Below are 18,746 nucleotides of genomic sequence, written 5' to 3'. Positions count from 1 at the left end.
TCGCTGGCTCCAGCAAGGGGTTACTTGGTCTGCTGAAGGCCCGCGGTCAAGGCACATATGAGAAAGCAATCAATAAACAACTAAGGTGTTGCAACGTGCAATGAAAAACTAATGATTGATGCTTCTCATCTCTCTCCGTTCCTGTCTGTCTGTCTGTCCCTGTCTATCCCTCTCACTGACTCACTCTCTGTCTCTGTAAAAAAAATAAATAAATAAATAAAATTAAAAAAAAAAAAAAAAGATTTGTCTGCGAGCCAGATGCAGCCATCAAGAGTGACATCTGGCTCGTGAGCCATAGGTTCCCACCCCCTGTCTTAGGGGGTTAGGGCTTCAACATATGTATTTGTGGGATGGGGGAGACACAGTTCAGTCCATAGCAATAATCAGTTCCGTTTTACCTGATGACTTCCTTGAAGTCCTCCTCTATACGTTTGTTCTTACCGGAATTAGTAGCTCATTAGAGCTAGTACACAGCTATTGCCCTAGGATTTTCCTTTGCTCCTTTTAAAAAGTCAACTTATTTGAGGATAATTGACATTTAATTAAATGTACCCCTTTTACATCTGTAATTTCAGTGAGTTTTGACAGATGTCCAACCCAGTCATCATTGACCCCACATGACCAAGATGCAAAATAATTGCCTTCACCCTGGAAGGTTCACTGTACCTCTTGGAAGTTGCTCCCTGCTGCTGTTCCTTCGTTGGCATCTCACCCCAGCCCCAGGCAGTCACGGATTCACTTTCTGTTTCTGTAGATTAGTTTGATCTTTCCACTATGTCATTAAAATGGAATCCCATACAAGTGGAATGATATATAGTATGTAATTTTTTGTGTCTAGTTTCTTTTACTAAGCCAGCGTAGTATTTCTGAGATTCAGTCATGTATATTTTTTCCCTATTGCTTCTGTGTTGGATTCTCTGGGGTTTTTTTGTTTTGTTTTGATTTTTTTAGAGAGGAGAGAGAGAGGGAAAGAGAGAGACAGAGAGAGAGAAGGGGGGAGAAGCTGGAAGCATCAACTCCCATATGTGCCTTGACCAGGCAAGCCCAGGGTTTCGAACCGGCGACCTCAGCATTTCCAGGTCAATGCTTTATCCACTGCGCCACCACAGGTCAGGCTGGATTCTCTGTTTTTTTTTTTATTCCATATCTCCTTGGTTTACTTCCTTGTTTTGGTAAAGAATCTTTCTGAGCTGGGCTGCATAGAAAGTAAGTGTGTAAAGCTTTGCTGGTCTGAAGATGTATGAATTCTACTTGGTTGGTATTAATATATAGTTTGGCTAGGTATATAAGGCTAGCTTCAAAATAATTCTCCCTCACTAGTGCTTTCTCTATTCACTAGTTTCTTTCTTATCTTTACATTTAAAAACATTTTATTGACTTTATTGGGGTGACACTGGTTAATAAAATTATGCAGCTTTTGAGGCGCACAGTGTTACAGTATGTCATCTGTACTTGCCTGTGTGTTCACCGCTCCTAGTCGTCTCTGTCCATCACCATCGGTGCCCTTCTCCCCTCCCCGCGCCAGTTTCATTGTTGCTGTTGAGAAGTCCATTGGCAGTGTCCACCTCAGTCCTTTGTGACCTGATCCCACCTCACCCTCCAGGGTTTTCAGGATCTTCTCTTTATGCTTTGTGTTCTGAAATTGCATGTTGATGGGCCTGTGAGTGTATGTTTATTTACTCTGAGCACTTTCCATCTGGGGACTTCTACCTCTCATTTCTGAGACATTTCCTTATATTTGATAATAATCTTCCTGGTACCCCCATTCACTGGGTTTTGGACCTTCTGGTTAATCCTGTAATTGTGTTTCTGTAAGAATGAGACAGCACTCCATCACCAGATGTGCAGGCTTTATTAGAGGAGAAAGACCTGCCGGGGCACTCCTCCAGGAGAAGTGCACGGGGGTTACAGACTAGGGGCGAGTTATATAGAGCCTGAGGGGATACTGAGGCAAAAGTCCTGGTATGTCCGGAGCCCCTCCTTGGGGCGGCTTGTCAGCTTTTTGGAATTCCTCTGCCTCAGGGGTGATAGTCCAGTAAGGGTGAGGTCTGACAGATAAGTGGAACATCAAGAGGGCAGTTTGGAATACACATACCGATCATTTCTCAACTCTGTGGTTACATATAAAAAAAGGCAGTTATTAATTTTATAATATATGGTAAGGGGTGATGAGGAGAAAGAGGAGAAAAAATTGGAAAATTATTGCTTCTTCTGGAGAGAAGTCAAGAAGGGAACCTTGCCAAGCCAAGTCCCCCATCCAGTTAAGAAGGTCGTCAATTTTCATGCTGTGAGGTCTGAACCAGGCGATGTCCTCGAACACCTGAGTGAGGAAGTAGAAAAATCTTGCAAGGTAATAATTGTTAGGTGCTTGCTGCGAGTGCCAAGTGGACAGAGTGACATGGTGATACATGGTCTCCTGGATGAGCCTCATGAGACAGGCTGGTCTGGTTCCCCTCAAGTGGGAGGACATGTGGAGATTTTAAAAGACAGGAAACCTGTTGGTGTAAGTTTTTTAGAAGGATTGAATATGTGTGGTTAAAAAGGAAGAGGATTTGGAGAACATTCAGGAGGGAACTTCTCGGGCTGAGGGCCGGCTTCTTCCTGCTGTCATCCCTACCAATTTGATATTTCCCTTGTGAAGTTCTCCTTGGGGTATTGGGGAATAGGAGTGTAGGAGCATTTGATTATAGGTAATCCTAGAGATTTTTTTCATCCGGGCCTATAGGAACTTGATAAAGAAGGGGGCAAATATTAAAATTAGGCACAGAATTAGGATTGGTCCTATAATTGGTGCTAGCATGGAGAACAAGGGGTTTTTCCACCATTGTTCGGAGTAGGGGCCGTTGCTGACCTGACCACTGCGGATTCGTTCCTGAAATTTTCGGAGAGAGTTGATATTTTCCTCGACCAGGCCAGACTGGTTGATATAATAGCAACACTGTTTCTGTAAAAAGAGACAAGTACTGCCTTTCTCAGCTGTTAGTAGATCTAAAGCCCTCCGGTTTTGCAGGGCGACTTGAGCTAGAGAGGTCAGTTGTCTCTGGAGGGAGGCTAGAGAGGTGGCTGAATTATCAAGGGCCTGTTCTAGGTCTGCCTTTAGTTAGTTAGTAGTCCATATACTGTGGCCTAAGCCAACTCCACCTATCCCTATAGCTGTTATAGAGGTGGCAAGGGTAAGGCCAAGGAGGACCGGGAGGAAGGCAGCCCGTTTATTCCTGCTTGTTCTCAGCTGGTTTGAAAATTCTTCTTCTCCATAATAGGTTAGTTGTAGCGCAACTATTACTGGGACACAAGGGAGGGGGAAGAGGTGTTTAAGGTTTTTAGAATGGTTCCATTGCACCACAAATGAGTTCCGTTAGGGCTGGTTAGAGAAGTTTTGATTGGGATAGTCTTATTGCATAACGGGGTAGGCCGATTGGTGTAGCAAATTGAGAGGGTTGAGGTGGGGTCTTCTTGGAAGAGAGGAACTCCAGAAAGAGGATCGCTTCTCGGCCTTTTGGCTAAGATCAAGTGCAGAAAGAGGAAAAGGGTCTGGATTTTTGGTGATGTTGAGTGGATATGGTAAAGGAACTGCAGTGATGGGAGGCTTATTAAGGAAGGCACAGAGAAAGCAGTGAGAAATGTATACAGAAGTGAGGTTGAGCACTTGGATGCCCTGCTTGATGAGTCCTACCCATGAAAAAGGTTGAGAGTAGGAATTAGATGCTTGATTTTTAAGTTCATCTTCATAGGTAAGAATAGAATTGGTTAATTCTTCAAGAACCTTGGAGGGTTTTTTTTTCCTTACTCATTTTCGATATATTTTGAGTTTTCTGTCTGGAAGACCAAAGTTTGACAAATAGAGATATATTAAATATGGCTTTACCCACTTATTATCCCAGGGATCCCAGATATCAAAGATCCAAGGATTAGCAGAGGCAGTCAACTGAAGAGAGAGACAATCTGTAACTGACTGTGAACAATCAATTGAGATAACTCACTACCTTCGGACCAGCCGAAACCCAGGACAGGGTACTAACTGCCTGGATGATCCCTCTTTGCCGTCCAAACTTACAACCAGGGAAGCAGTGGGCAGCGGCAGCTCGTCCCAGGTTTCGGCACCAGATGTAAGAATGAGATGGCACTCCATCACCAGGTGTGCAGGCTTTATTAGAGGAGAAAGACCTGCCGGGGCACTCCTCCAGGAGAAGTGCACCGGGTTACAGACTAAGGGCGAGTTATATAGAGCCTGAGGGGATACTGAGGCAAAAGTCCTGGTTTATGTCCGGAGCCGCTCCTTGGGGCGGCTTGTCAGCTTTTTGGAATTCCTCTGCCTCAGGGGCGATAGTCCAATAGGGTGAGGTCTGACAGATAAGGGGAACATCAAGAGGGCAGTTTGGAATACACATATCTATCAGTTTCTTTCTAATTTCCCATCTCTTTGGGCACCATGGTTTGCTTTTATTTTTAATTAATTAACTGATTAATTAATTATTCAATATTAGAGAAAGAGGAGAGAGAGAGAGAAGGGGAGAGGAGCAGGAAGCATCAACTCCTATGTGTGCCTTGACCAGGCAAGCCCAGGGTTTCGAACCAGCGACCTCAGCATTCCAGGTCAATGTTTTTTCCACTGTGCCACCACAGGTCTGGTAGTTTGTTTGTTTTTATTTTTTGCCTGAAATCCTACTTTCTTGAGATTTCTTTAACTTTATTGCCCCATCTTTCTATTATTTTTGTATTGGTTTTTAATTTTTTATTTATTGATTTGGATGATGGACAAGAAAGACGAACATCGATTTGTTATTCCACTTATTCATGCACTCATTTGATTCTTTTTTTTTTTTTTTCCATTTTTCTGAAGCTGGAAACAGGGAGAGACAGTCAGACAGACTCCCGCATGCGCCCGACCGGGATCCACCCGGCATGCCCACCATGGGGCGACGCTCTGCCCACCAGGGGGCGATGCTCTGCCCATCCTGGGCGTCACCATGTTGCGACCAGAGCCACTCTAGCGCCTGAGGCAGAGGCCACAGAGCCATCCCCAGCGCCCGGGCCATCTTTGCTCCAATGGAGCCTTGGCTGCGGGAGGGGAAGAGAGAGACAGAGAGGAAAGCGCGGTGGAGGGGTGGAGAAGCAAATGGGTGCTTCTCCTGTGTGCCCTGGCCGGGAATCGAACCCGGGTCCTCCGCACGCTAGGCCGACGCTGTACCGCTGAGCCAACCGGCCAGGGCTCATTTGATTCTTATGTGTGCTCTGACTGGGTTTTGAACTCGCCAACCTTGCTATATCAGAATGGTGCTCTAACCAACCGAGCTAACCGGCTAGGATGGGTTCAGTTTATTTTGCCTATCGTCTCGTAGATATTCAAGAACTTGCTCTTATTCTGTAATTTTTATTTTTAAATTTATTTTATTATTATTTTTAAACTTTATTGATTTTTAGAGAGAGGAGAGGAGAGAGAGACAGACAGACAGAGAAGAGGAGAGAGAAGCAGGAAGTATCAACTCATAGTAGTTGCTTCCTATATGTGTCTTGATTGATTTGGCAAGCCCAGGGTTTTGAACCAGTGACCTCAGTGTTCCAGGTCAACACTTTATCCACTGCGCCACTATAGGTCAGGCTATTTTATAATTTTTTTTAATTTTTATTATTATTATTTTTTTACAGAGACAGAGAGTCAGAGAGAGGGATAGACAGGGACAAACAGACAGGAACGGAGAGATGAGAAGCATCAATCATTAGTTTTTCATTGCACATTGCAACACCTTCAGGGGTCCCCAAAATTTTTACACAGGGGGCCAGTTCACTGTCCCTCAGACCATTGGAGGGCCACCACATACAGTGCTCCTCTCAGTGACCACCAATAAAAGAGGTGCCCCTTCCGGAAGTGCGGTGGGTAGCCAGATAAATGGCCTCAGGGGGCCGCATGCGGCCCGAGGGTGGTAGTTTGGGGACGCCTGCAATTGTTCAGTGATTGCTTTCTCATACATGCCTTGACCGTGGGCCTTCAGCAGACTAAGTAACCCCTTGCTTGAACCAGAGACCTTGGGCTCAAACCAGATGAGCCCTCGCTCAAGCTGGCGACCTCAAGGTCTCGAACTTGGGTCTTCCCCATCCCAGTCCGACGCTCTATCCACTGCGCCACTGCCTGGTCAGGCTGTTCTATAATTTTTTAAAAGTAGCATACTGTTCTTGTTTTATGAAAACAATATCTTTCTGAAGATATCAATTGTAGTTGTATTTTGAAGTTCTTTTCCCCTTGCATTGCTTTGTCCCATTCCCTCTACTTCCCCAGTTTGGGGTTCTGTTTTGAGGCTTTCCGCAAATGTCTGGTGATACTTGCCGTCTGCTGTTGGTATTCGAGAAAAAGCCGAGGGCCTCCATTTATTAGTGTTTGTAGAATTTTCCCTAGAGCCATCCAGTTTTTCCAGCGAAGTTTCTGCTCTGATCTCTTGCCTAGTGGGTCCACACCTGACAGCCAGGATTCTTGAGGGTGTGGCCAGTGGCTCTGGGCACCTGGCCTTTCACTTACTGCTGGGCTCTCAGCCCTGCCCTCTGTCCTGCCCTCTGCCCTGCCTCTGTCCTGCCCTCTGTCCTGCCCTCTGTCCTGCCCTCTGCCCTGCCCTCTGCCCTCTGCCCTGCCCTCTGCCCTCTGCCCTGCCCTCTGTCCTGCCCTCTGCCCTGCCCTCTGCCCTCTGCCCTGCCCTCTGCCCTGCCCTCTGCCCTCTGTCCTGCCCTCTGCCCTCTGCCCAGCCCTCTGTCCTGCCCTCTGCCCTGCCCTCTGCCCTCTGCCCTGCCCTCTGCCCTGCCCTCTGCCCTGCCCTCTGCCCTCTGTCCTGCCCTCTGCCCTCTGCCCAGCCCTCTGTCCTGCCCTCTGTCCTGCCCTCTGCCCTGCCCTCTGTCCTGCCCTCTGCCCTGCCCTCTGCCCTCTGCCCTGCCCTCTGTCCTGCCCTCTGCCCTGCCCTCTGCCCTCTGTCCTGCCCTCTGCCCTCTGCCCAGCCCTCTGTCCTGCCCTCTGTCCTGCCCTCTGCCCTGCCCTCTGCCCTGCCTCACTCCACCTGCTGCCTCCAGGTGCTCGGGGCTTCACTTCTCCAGAGAATAACTTCCTGTCTCTGGGAGGAGAACAGACTGCACCTTGGGAATCTAATTATTCTTTAAAAGAATTTCCATGAACCCCTTTGTTTTTAGTGCTGTGCCTTGGTCCTGCTGGTTCCGAGGCATTTCTGAGGGGGAACGGGGCAGATTTCTGTAAGCACGTAGTCCCAGTGCCCTTCACTGTGCCTTCTATGCTCCTAAAACTGGTTACTGTCCCTATTCCATTCCCTTTGTTTTTGTGGTGAGAGCCGCTTCTATTCCGTTGTTGTGATTTTAGTGTTTCTGAGGAGGTAGAGAGCTCGTGCTCATTCCTCCTTCCTTAACCTGAGGCCCTCCTCCCCTCAGGTCTCCGTCTCAGCCGCTTGCCCATTTCAGGTGTCCTCTTCCTCTGCTCAGCCCTTCATGCGGGTGCTCTTGGCTCTGTGGCCTCCTCTCCCTACTGTGTACTTCAGTTACCTTCTTGGTAACATCATGCCCCTAACAGAGCTCTTCCCCTGTCCTTGTGCCCCACTGCCTGCAGAGGGCGCCATACTGTGACAGGCTGTGCCTCACCTGCTAGTCCTCTGCCTCAGTTACTCAGTTTCCCCTTTAGCTGCCTGATGATGCCTAGTGTCCCTTTAAGTCACCTTTTTAAGCGTTTCATGAATCTGTCATCACACTGACTTGACTTCTGCCTTTTGCCCACTGCACCTTGTACAGCAGTGCAATGGGAGTTCTGAATGCTGGAGTCTATGTCCCGGCAGGGATCTGTGAAGCCCTTGGATCATATATTTATGTTTGTGCCTGTGAGCACTTCCCAGGGAGATCTGTTCCCAGTACCTAGCCTAGTGCTTGCTGTGATATAGGTGTTTAGAATGAATGAATTTACTTGTCTCTGCCTACATTTTTTTAAACTGTGTTATGGTAGAAAAATTTCCAGGAAATAACTTTGCACAAGGCTAGGTATACTGTGGGTGCTTTATTAAATTGCTTTCTAAATGAAGTGAGTATTTGGTTATAAGTCCTTTTAACATTTTCCAATCTAAAATATTTGAGGCTTTATTATAGAATATAGACCTGCAAGGCTTTATTTATCTATTTTCTTGGTATTAGACTATCTTTGCATTGTTTCTGGAAGGTAACTTGGTCGCCTCAGAAACTTGTTACGGGGCCACCTCTCCTGTCCCTAGTTTTATGACAGCTAAAGCAGATGGCTCCCTATTCACGGGCAGCTCAGAATGGTTGCCTCCAGCTTTTCCTGGGGGGTGCTGTCTGCAAGTTTGCCACTCAGGATTTATCACAAATTGACAGAAATGGGACATATGGGGCTTTTCTGAAGATATGTGAGCCATCCATTCTTTAGAAGTGTCAGTCTGTCACAGGGCCTTCTGGGAATTTGATAAAAGCTAATAGATCCTGGTTCTGAGTTAATAAATTTATTTATTTATTTATTTATTTATTTTTCTGAAATTGGAAACGGGGAGATAGACAGACTCCCGCATACACCCAACTGGGATCCACTTGGCATGCCCACCAGGGGGCGATGCTCTGCCCATCTAGGGCGTTGCTCTGTTGCAACCAGAGCCATTCTAGCACCTGAGGCAGAGGCCATGGAGCCATCCTCAGTGCCCGGGCCAACTTTGCTCCAATGGAGCCTTGGCTGAGGGAGGGGAAGAGAGAGACAGAGAGGAAGGAGTGGGGGGGGGGGTGGAGAAGCAGCTGGGTGCTTCTCCTATGTGCCCTGGCCAGGAATTGAACCCGGGACTCCTGCACGCCAAGCCGACACTCTACCACTGAGCCAACTGCCCAGGGCCAACTATTTTATTATTACTTATTACGGCCAAAAAAAAGAGGTTCCAATTGCTCATTTATATACAAGGTATTCTAATTCTTTAACCTTTATGAGTATTTAACTTAATGTTTGAAGCAACTCTGAGGAATGTGCTACTGTTACTCCCATTTTGCATTTGTAGAAACTAGCCTACAGAGGTTAGCATGAAATCAGAGCTGATAAGTGGAGAAGGAGCCAGTATTTGGCCCAGGCTATCTGGCTGTGGAGTCTGAGGTTTAGCCCCTATGCTCTGCTGTTTCCCCCAACTCTGGACACACATGTGTATTTCACTTACAGTTCCTCCAGGCCCAGATTGTGTTCAGAATCTCACTCTGGATACTCCGAGATCACCCTTGGGGTAAGCAGGCTCAGGGAGCTGATGGCTTGGATCCGAAGGTATTGGCCCCTCCTGAGACTCACCTGAAATGAACTGCTATTGAGACACCTGAGAAGCGGCTCTGAAACTCACTGCGGCAGCCTCTCTAGAAGGACTGCTCAGTCTGTTCATACTGCTGTAAGAAGCTTACAAAGTTGCAGAGCTTTAAACAACAGAAATTTATTCTCTCACTGTCCTGGAGGCCAGATTCTGGTGTGGGCAGTGTTGGCTCTTTTTGAGGGCAGTTAGAGAAGGATCTGTTCAGGCCCCTCTTCTTGGCTTGTAGATTGCTGTGTTCCCCTGTAGATCGCCCTCCTTCTATACATGCCCTTGAGTCCACACACCCCCCCCACCCCCGCTTTTTTTGTATTTTTCTGAAGTTGGAAACAGAGAGGCAGTCAGACAGACTCCTGCATGCGCCCGACTGGGATCCACCCGGCATCATTTCCCCTTTTTATTAAGGGCACCAGTGATCTTAACTGAATATATCTCCAATGAGCCTGCATCCAAATAAGGCCGCATTCTGAGACACTGGGGTTTGGGACTGACATGAATTTGGGGGGACATGATTCAATCTGTAAACCGGAACCACAGAGAAAATTCTGGACTTTAAATGAAGAATTGTGTTCTTTAGAGCAATTGGTTTGCTTTAACAAAGCTTTGAACACTAGAACTCATGGGACTGATTGTGTTCTATTTGCCCACTGGCTGCTAGAGTCAAGTGGTCCATCTGCCCAGTGGTGGAGCAAGGGTGGCTCCTTCTCAGCATATGGATGGGATTTTATGTGCTGCATTTTTTCACCTTAATTCTTTTGGGGGTTGTTGATCTAATTTCTCATTTTCTTTTAATTATGTTAACTTGCAGTAGTTATATGTAACCTGATAAGCCACTTTAAATTCTTGTAGGAACAGTGAACTATATAATTAAGCAAAGAGCTTCACTTTTATTTCTTCCTTGGTCCCACTTACCCTGGCCCTGTCTTGCTAATTTCCTTCCTTTTCTTCCCCAGGCTGGTCTTAGAGCACCTTCTAATATTAAAGTCACACCTTCTTTGAAGCATTAGTGAAATGGAAAAGGTCTTTTGGGAAGCTTTTTTTTTCTTTTTAAGTGAGAGAGACAGAGAGAGAAAGACAGGAAGGGAGAGGGATGAGAAGCATCTACTTGTAATTGCGTCACTTTAGTTGTTCACTGACAGCTTCTCATACATCCCTTGACGGGGTTGGCAGGGTGCGCCAGCTGACCCAGTGACCCCTTGCTCAAGCCATGACCTTGGGATTCATGCCAGCAACCTTTGGGCTCAAGCCAGGTACCATGGGACATGGTGATGATCCCATGCTTAAGCCGGCAAGCCTGTGCTCGAGTCTGAGAACTCAGTGTTTTGAACCTGGGACCTCAGCATAATAAGTCACTCTATCCACTGTACCACCCCCGGTCAGGCTGGGAAGCTTTGTTTTTTGTTTTTCATTCCTGCAAACATTTTTTTTCCTGTAGGGAAAATCCTTAAGTCTTATTTGTGGGGCCCTCTCTTGGCTCCGTGACTTTGAACAGAAGAAACGTCAAGAGGAGGCACGGCTCCTTGAAGCTGGAACTGCCCCCTTAAATGATGAGAAGAACCAGACCCCATGTATTTCATGTTCAAGTCAAGAGACCCCAGGCACCCTGAGGCCTGCTGCAGAGCCTGACTGGGTTACTCAGTTTGTGCAGAAGAGAAAAGAAAGGGATCTGGCGGACCAACTAAAGGTGAGATTGGGGGTGGGAGGGGACAGGGAGGGGGTGTGATCTAGAAAGAGGACTGCAGTGATGATTTTGGGTCAGGTCCAAGATTTAGATGGCCTGTGTCCTTTGCCTTTGCAATGCATCTTAGCTCTCCTGGCAGCTTTCTTGAAATTTCTTGGTGTTTCACACTTGCAATTTTTTTTGTTAGTTTGTTTTTTTTAAGTTTTGTGGTGTTTTTTTTTACAGAGACAGAGAGAGAGAGAAGAGAGTCAGAGAGAGGGATAGACAGACAAGGAATGGAGAGAGATGAGAAGCATCAATCATCAGTTGTTTTGTTGTGACACCTTAGTTGTTCATTGATTGCTTTCTCATATATGCCCTGACTGTGGGCCTTAAAGCAGACCGAGTAACCCCTTGCTCGAGCCAGCGACCTTGGGTCCAAGCTGGTGAGCTTTGCTCAAACCAGATGAGCCCACGTTCAAGCTGGCGACCTTGGGGTCTCGAACCTGGGTCCTCTGCATCCCAGTTCGACATTTTATCTACTGTGCCACCGCCTGGTCAGACTGTTTTTTAAGATTTTATTTATTCATTTTAGAGAGGGGAGTGAGAGAGAAAGAGAGAGAGAGAAGGGGGGAAGAACAGAAAGTATCAACTCCTGTATGTGCCTTGACCAGGCAAGCTCAGGGTTTTGAACCAGTGACCTCAGTGTTCCAGGTTGATGCTTTATCCCCTGTGCCACCGCAGGTCAGGTCTGCTTGGTGTGCTTTTAAGCTGATGTCAGTAGGCCTTCTCTAGTTGGCAGTTCCCATTCATTACTTACCTGGAAAAGGAACCTACCTCACTATTGCTATTCACAACATGGTTTGGTGGCTACAGACTCAAAGAATGTGTTTGATTGAGAGGGTATGGCTTTGGGAGGCAGTATACAGACTTCCTGCAGTGAGCAGCGAGGCTGGAACTGGCGAGGTTCAGGGTCTGGTGCTAAAGTGCTGGCCAGCAGAGAACTGCCCTGTGGGAAGAGGCACTAGGCTGAGCAGCTCCAGACTCTTTTATTTATTTTTTCTTCTTTTCCAAGTTAGAGGAGGGGAGATAGACTCCTGCAAGCTCCCAGATGGGGATCCACTCAGGAACCCCTGTCTGGGGCCAATGCTCTGCCCATCTGGGGCTGCTGGCCACTGAACTATTTTTAGCGTCTGAGGCAGAGGCTCCATGGAGCCATCCTCAGCACCCGGGGCCAATGTGCTCAAACCAATGGAGCCATAACTGTGGGAGGAGAAGAGTGGAAAAGAGAGAGGGGAGGGGGAGAAGTGGAGAAGCAGGTGGTTGCTTCTCCTGTGTGCCCTCACTAGGAATTGAACCCGGGATATCTGCACTGGGCTGATGCTCTACCACTAAGCCAACCGCCCAGGGCCCCCAGACTCTTTAAGAAAGGCCTGGTTTGGGGCTTCCTGCAGGAGTCTCCTTTATGGCTGCTTTGCCCTTTAGAAGGAGCAGATCAGGAGGAAGAAGCGAGAAGAACGCCTGCAGCAGCTCCGTCACAACACACAGTTCAAGCATGCAGCCAAGCGTGAGGTGAGTGTCATCTCCTGGAGTGGCTGCCTGGGGCCTCGAGGTGTAGCTCCCTTGGGTGAATGGCCAGGACTTTAGGCTCCTCTCCCTGACTCCTGCTGACAAAGTTCTTATCATGCAGTGGTCGAGGAGCTTGAGGCGAGGGATTAATACCAGGGAAAGAGCTAGGCCCACGTTGGTGGCATGCATGCGTGCTGTCCTTGGGAAAGCCACACTGAGGCTGGTGGTCAAGGAGGTGGGGGCACCAGGACTGAGACCGTTTTCTTTTCCCACCTGCAATGCTCGTGTACAGAGACAGGAAGAAGAAGAGATTGAGTGTCTCCTCCGCCTCAGCAGGGACACACTGGCAGCAGGATCAGAGGCCGAGCCGCTAGAGGGGCTAGCACCTGGGGAGGAGGAGCTAGTCCTCTCCGAGTACGAGAGTGAAGAGGAGAAAGGAGCCGCTAGTGGGTAAGCCAGCACTACCCCCCCCATGCAGGGTCTCCTGGGGTTGCCAGGGAGGCAGCTTTTTTCTCATGCCCAGAAGGAGGCAGGCTGCTCAGTCCCTCTTAGGGCACCTGACTGCCAGCCACGGCCTCTTTTCTCTCAGCCAGGTGCCCCTCGGGGTGCATCAGTGATGAGGACAGTGATAGCCAGCCCTCTCTCTGCCAGGCCCAGGCTGCCAGCATGTGTGTTAACTCCATTATTCTCACAACAGTATTTGTGCCTTTCCTTACACTGAGGGACTGTGGCCCAGCGAGGTGTGAGGCAGTGTGGAGCTGAGGCTTGAGCCCCCCACCCAGCTCTAGATCAGGCTCTTCAGCACCACACTACACTGGGTAAGGTTGGTGACCCAGACCACCAAGGGATCCTTAGCTCTTCTTTTCACTGTATGGCTTCTGTGGTCCTGGTTTATAGGTTTCTCATTTATGGGCTGTAACATACGGGTGAACTAAAAATTAACACGGGAAACAGCCAGGCCCATTTCTGGACCACAGTGCCCCGCACGAGGCCCTCCTTTGTCATTCATGCTTCACAGATGCCCTTTGGGACTCTACCCTGAGTGTGGCACATTTCTAGGTGCTGTGGATATTGAGCTGAATAAGACAGACACAACCCCTGCCCTCAGAGAGCTTGCGGTTAGTGGAGGGAGACAGACAGTGTGTAAATGGCCATTATTTGAAAGTAGCACATTTGCCTAAGAGGGCAGTAAAAGAGGGTAAAGTGGGTGGGCTGTGGGGTTACACCTCTGGAGAAGTCAGGAAAGACCTGTGAGGAGGTGATCTTTGAGCTGAGGCCTGAAGGATGAGAGAGCGGTGGGAAGACCCAGGAGAAGAGAGTTCATTCAGGTCAGAGACCTGTAGCGCAATGGCCCAGAAATGCAACAGGTTGAGTGTGTTTGAGGAACAAAAGGAAGGCCCGGCTGCTGAGCCATGAGTGATTGAGGAGGAGAGGAAGGGGAAGCCAAGGACGAGGCAGCTGGCAGTGAGGGGTTTGGGTGTTTTCTCAGAGCAGCCGGCGGCTGTGGGAGGTTTCAAGCAAGGTAGTGATTTGGGCATTAGAAAGGTCATTATGGTTGGCTGAGTGGTAGCATGTCGGCTTGGGGTGTGGAAGTCCTGGGTTCAATTCCTGTCAGGGCACACAGGAGAAGTGCCCATCTGTTTCTCCACCCCTCCCCCTCTTGCTTCCCTCCCTCCCTCCCTCCCTCCCTCCCTCCCTCCCTCCCTCTTCTTCTCCCCTCCTGCAGCCAAGGCTCAATTAGAGCGAGTTGGCTCTGGGCACTGAGGATGGCTCCCTGCCTCAGGTGGTAAAAAATGGCTCCAGTTGCAATGGAGCAAGGGTCCCAGATGGGCAGAGCATCGCCTCCTAGTGGGCTTGTCAGGTGGATCCTGGTTGGGGCACATGCGGAAGTCTGTCTCTGCCTCCCCTCCTCTCACTAAATGAAAAAAAAAAAAGAAAAAGAAAGGTCATTATGGCCTTGAGGTTCAGGGGCTCTTCCTCTAAGGCCTGAGAGCTCCTTCAGATCATCTCTCTCAAGCCCCCAGCTTGGAAGAGGTCTTTCCAGCTGCCACGTGTTTCACGTTTCCATCCACATGGTGGTCACCGTGTCTGTCCGAATGTCACTCCAAAGGCCTGAAACCCTCTGTTGACTTTGTGAAGGATGAATCCACACTCACAGTCTGCCTGCAGCGCCCCATCTAACTTCATCCTGACACCCTGCATCCCAGCTGCCCCGACTGTCTCCCCAGCTTTATCAAGATGTCGTTGACACAGATTGTGTACGTTTCAGCATTGTGCAAGTTCAAAGTGTACAATCTGATTGGAAATCTGAACATACTGTAAAACGATTACCACAGTGGAGCTATAGTTAACACATCTGTCATTTCACATAATGACCATATTTTTTGCTCCATAAGACGCACCTAGGGTTTTAAGAAGGAAAATAAGAAAAAAATATTCTGAACCAAATGGTGTGTTAAAATATTTAATAAAATATACCACAATAATATTTGAACAATGTAAACTCAACAGCAATATTAACAACCATTAACACTGTTATTAACAAATGAGAAGAGACTTTAATGTTCAAATACTCTTCTAGATGTCCGGGAACCTGTAGCAGCTAAAAAAAAAAAAAAAATAACATTCGCTCCATAAGATGCACGGGCATTTCCCCCTCCACTTTTGGGGGGAGAAAGTGCATCTTATGGAGCGAAAAATACAGTACCATTTTTGTGTGTGTGTGTGTGGTGAGAACTTTTAAGATCTGCTTTCTTAGCAACTTTTAAGTACACAGTACACTATTGTTAATTATAGTCACAGTAGACCCCCAGAACTTACTCATCTTATACCTGGAAGTTTGTACCTTTTGACCTTCTTCAGCCTTCCCCCCCTGCATTACACCCCCCCCCCATCCCTCCAGCTAACACCAACCTACTCTTTGTTTTCTATGAGTTTGGAATTTTAGATACCACATAGGAGATTCTAGAGCATTTGTCTTTCTTTGTCTGACTTATTTCTCTTAGGATAATGCTCTTGTTTCTTCTGTATTGTTGTAAATGCCTGGATTTTCTTCTTTTTCTATGGCTGATAAATATTCCACTGTGTGTGTTTATCGCATTTCCTTTGACCATTCATCCTTCAGTGGACTCTTAAATTGCAGCCATATCTTGGCTCTTATAAATAAGGCTGCAGTGAACCTGAGGTGCAGATACGTCTTTGAGCTGGTGCTTTCATTCTCTTCAGTTATATACCCGGAAGTGGAATTGTTGGATCATAGCGGGGGTAGTCAACCTTTTTATACCTACCGCCCACTTTTGTATCTCTGTTAGTAGTAAAATTTTCTAACCGCCCACCGGTTCCACAGTAATGGTGATTTATAAAGTAGGGAAGTAACTTTACTTTATAAAATTTATAAAACAGAGTTATAGCAAGTTAAAGCATATAACAATAATTACTTACCAAGTGCTTTATGTTGGATTTTCGCTAAGTTTGGCAGAATAAATCTTTATAAAACAACTTACTATAGTTAAATCTATCTTTTTATTTTTACTTTGGTTGTTCCACTACCGCCCACCTTGAAAGCTGGAACGCCCACTAGTGGGCGGTAGGGACCAGGTTGACTACCTCTGGATCATAGGGTAGTTCTATTTTTAATTTTTTTGAGGAATCTCCATACTGTTTTCCACAGTTTCTACACCAATTTATAGTTCTACCAACAGTACACAAGGTTTCCCTTTTCTGTACATCCTCACCAACACTTCTTGTTATTTCTTATCTTTTGATAATAGCCATTCTAACATGTGTGAGGTGGTTTCTCATTGTGACTTCAATTTGTGTTTCCCTAACAACTAGTGATGTTGAACATCTTTTCATATACCTGTTGGCCATTTGTATATATCTTCTTTGGAAAAATGTCTATTTCAGTCCTTTCTCATTTTTAATTGGATTATTTGGGGGTTTTTTTGCTCTTGAGTTGTAGGGATTCCTTACATGTTTTTATATTAAGCCCTTCTAGATACGTGGTTTACAAATGTGTTTTCCCATTCGGGAGGTTTCCTCTTCATTTTGTTGGTTGTTTCTTTGCTGTGCAGAAGCTTTTTACTTCGATATAGTCCCACTTGTTTATATTTGCTTTTGTTGTTTGTACTTTTGGTGTCATAGCCAAAAAAAAAATCACTCCCAAGATGAATTTAACATTGGAGCTTTTTCCTTATTTTTTTTTTTTTATTCTGGAGTTTTATGTGTTCAGGTCTTACATTTAAATCTTTAAAAAATTTTTTTTCCATTGATTTGAGTGAAAGGGAGGAACGCAGAGAGAGAGAGAGAAGCATTCACTCATTTTTTCACTCAGCTGTTCCATTTAGTTGTGCACTCATTGATTACTTCTCACATGTACCCTGACTGGAATCGAACCCATAACCTCTGGTGTGCCAGGTTGATGCTTTATCCACTGAGCCACCCAGCCAGGCCACATTTAAGTCTTTAATCAATTTCTAGTTAATTAGAGTGTAGGGTAAAGGTCCAGTTTTATTTGTTTGCATGTGAATATTCAGTTTTTCCTGCACCATTTATTGAAGAGACTTTCCTTTCCCATTGAAGATTCCTAGCTTCCTTGTCAAATATTAGATGACCCTATATGTATCAGTTTACATCTCCACTCTCAATTCTGCCCATTGGTCTATGTGCCTGTTTTAATGCCATACCATACTGTTTTAATTACTATAACTTTGTAATACAGTTTGAAACCAGGAAGTGTGATGCCTCCAGCTTCATTTTTCTTTCTCTGAATTGCTTTGACTATTCCGAGTCTTTTGTGGTTCCATTCAGTTTTTAGGATTGTTTTTTCTTTTCTTTTTTTTTTACAGAGGCAGAGATAGACAGGGACAGACAGACAGGAACGGAGAGAGATGAGAAGCATCAATCATCAGTTTCTCATTGCGCGTTGCGACTTCTTAGTTGTTCATTGATTGCTTTCTCACATGTGCCTTGACCGCAGGCCTTCAGCAGACCGAGTAACCCCCTGCTGGAGCCAGCGACCTTGGGTCTAAGCTGGTGAGCTCTTTGCTCAAGCCAGATGAGCCCGCGCTCAAGCTGGCGACCTCGGGGTCTCGAACCTGGGTCCTTCCGCATCCCAGTCCGACGCTCTATCCACTGCGCCACCACCTGGTCAGGCTGTTTTTTCTATTTCTGTAAAAAGTGCCTTTGGAAACCTCAGAGGTATCATATTGAATCTAGAGATGGCTTTGAGTAGTATAGTATGGACATTTTAGCAATACTAATTCTTTCTCTTTTTTTTTCTTTTTTTTAATTTATTTATTATTTTTTTAATACTAAATTTTTCAATCTAAAATATGTGATATTTTTTATTTGTTTGTCTTTAGTTTTGTTTTGTTTTTAATCAATGCCTTATAGTTTCAGTATACAGATCTTTTACCTCCTTAGTTAAATTTATTCCTAAGTATTTTATGGTTTTTGATGCCCTTGTAAATGGGATTGTTTTCTTTATTTCTCTTTCATATACTCTGTTAATGTATAGAAATGCAACTGACTTTCATAGGTTGTTTTTGTATTCTGCAACTTCACTAAATTTCTTTATTAGTTCTGACAACTTTTTGTCAGTCTTTAGGGTTATATATATAAATATACGATCATGTCATTTACAGAGACAATTGTACTTCTTCCTTTCCAAGTTGGATACCTTTTATTCCCTTTTCTTACTTGATTGCTCTGGCTAGGACTTTCAATACTATGTTGAATAGGAGTGGTGATGGTGGGCAGCCTTGTCTTCTTTATGATCTCAGAGGAAAAACTTTCAACCTTTCACTGCTGAGTACAGTGGACTTGTTAAATATTACCTTTATTATGTTGAGGTACTTTTCTTCCATACCCAATTTGTTGATAGTTTCAATGAAAGGATGTTGAGCTTGACTAGGCAGTGGTGCAGTGGATAGAGTGTCAGACTGAGACGCAGAGGACCCAGGTTTGAAACCCTGAGGTCGCCGGCTTGAGCAAGGTCTCATCCGGCTTGAGCGCAGGCTCACCAGCTTAAGTGCAGGGTTGCTGGTTTGAGCGTGGGATCATAGACATGACCTCATGATTGCTGGCTTGAGCCCCAGGTTGCTGGCTTGAGCAAGGGGTCACTTGATCTGCTGTAGCCCTACCCCCACTCTGTCAATGCACATATGAGAAAGCAATCAGTGAACAACTAAGATGTCACA

General features: G+C 46.2%; 1 protein-coding gene across 4 annotated transcripts in view; it reads left to right on the top strand.

The window, feature by feature from the left end:
• Positions 1-18,746, top strand: part of DDX11 (DEAD/H-box helicase 11) — a 53,101-nt gene that overhangs the window by 10,858 nt on the left and 23,497 nt on the right. For all 4 annotated transcript variants that reach the window (XM_066368571.1, XM_066368570.1, XM_066368568.1 and 1 more), the window contains 3 exons: positions 10,753-11,001; positions 12,463-12,549; positions 12,839-12,996. In XM_066368571.1, the coding sequence (XP_066224668.1) occupies positions 10,753-11,001; positions 12,463-12,549; positions 12,839-12,996 (494 nt within the window). The remainder of the gene's footprint in view (positions 1-10,752; positions 11,002-12,462; positions 12,550-12,838; positions 12,997-18,746) is intronic.

This window comes from Saccopteryx leptura, chromosome 2 (assembly GCF_036850995.1).
Source record: "Saccopteryx leptura isolate mSacLep1 chromosome 2, mSacLep1_pri_phased_curated, whole genome shotgun sequence".
Taxonomy (NCBI): Eukaryota; Metazoa; Chordata; class Mammalia; order Chiroptera; family Emballonuridae; genus Saccopteryx; species Saccopteryx leptura.
This window is presented reverse-complemented; position numbering and strand designations above follow the sequence as displayed.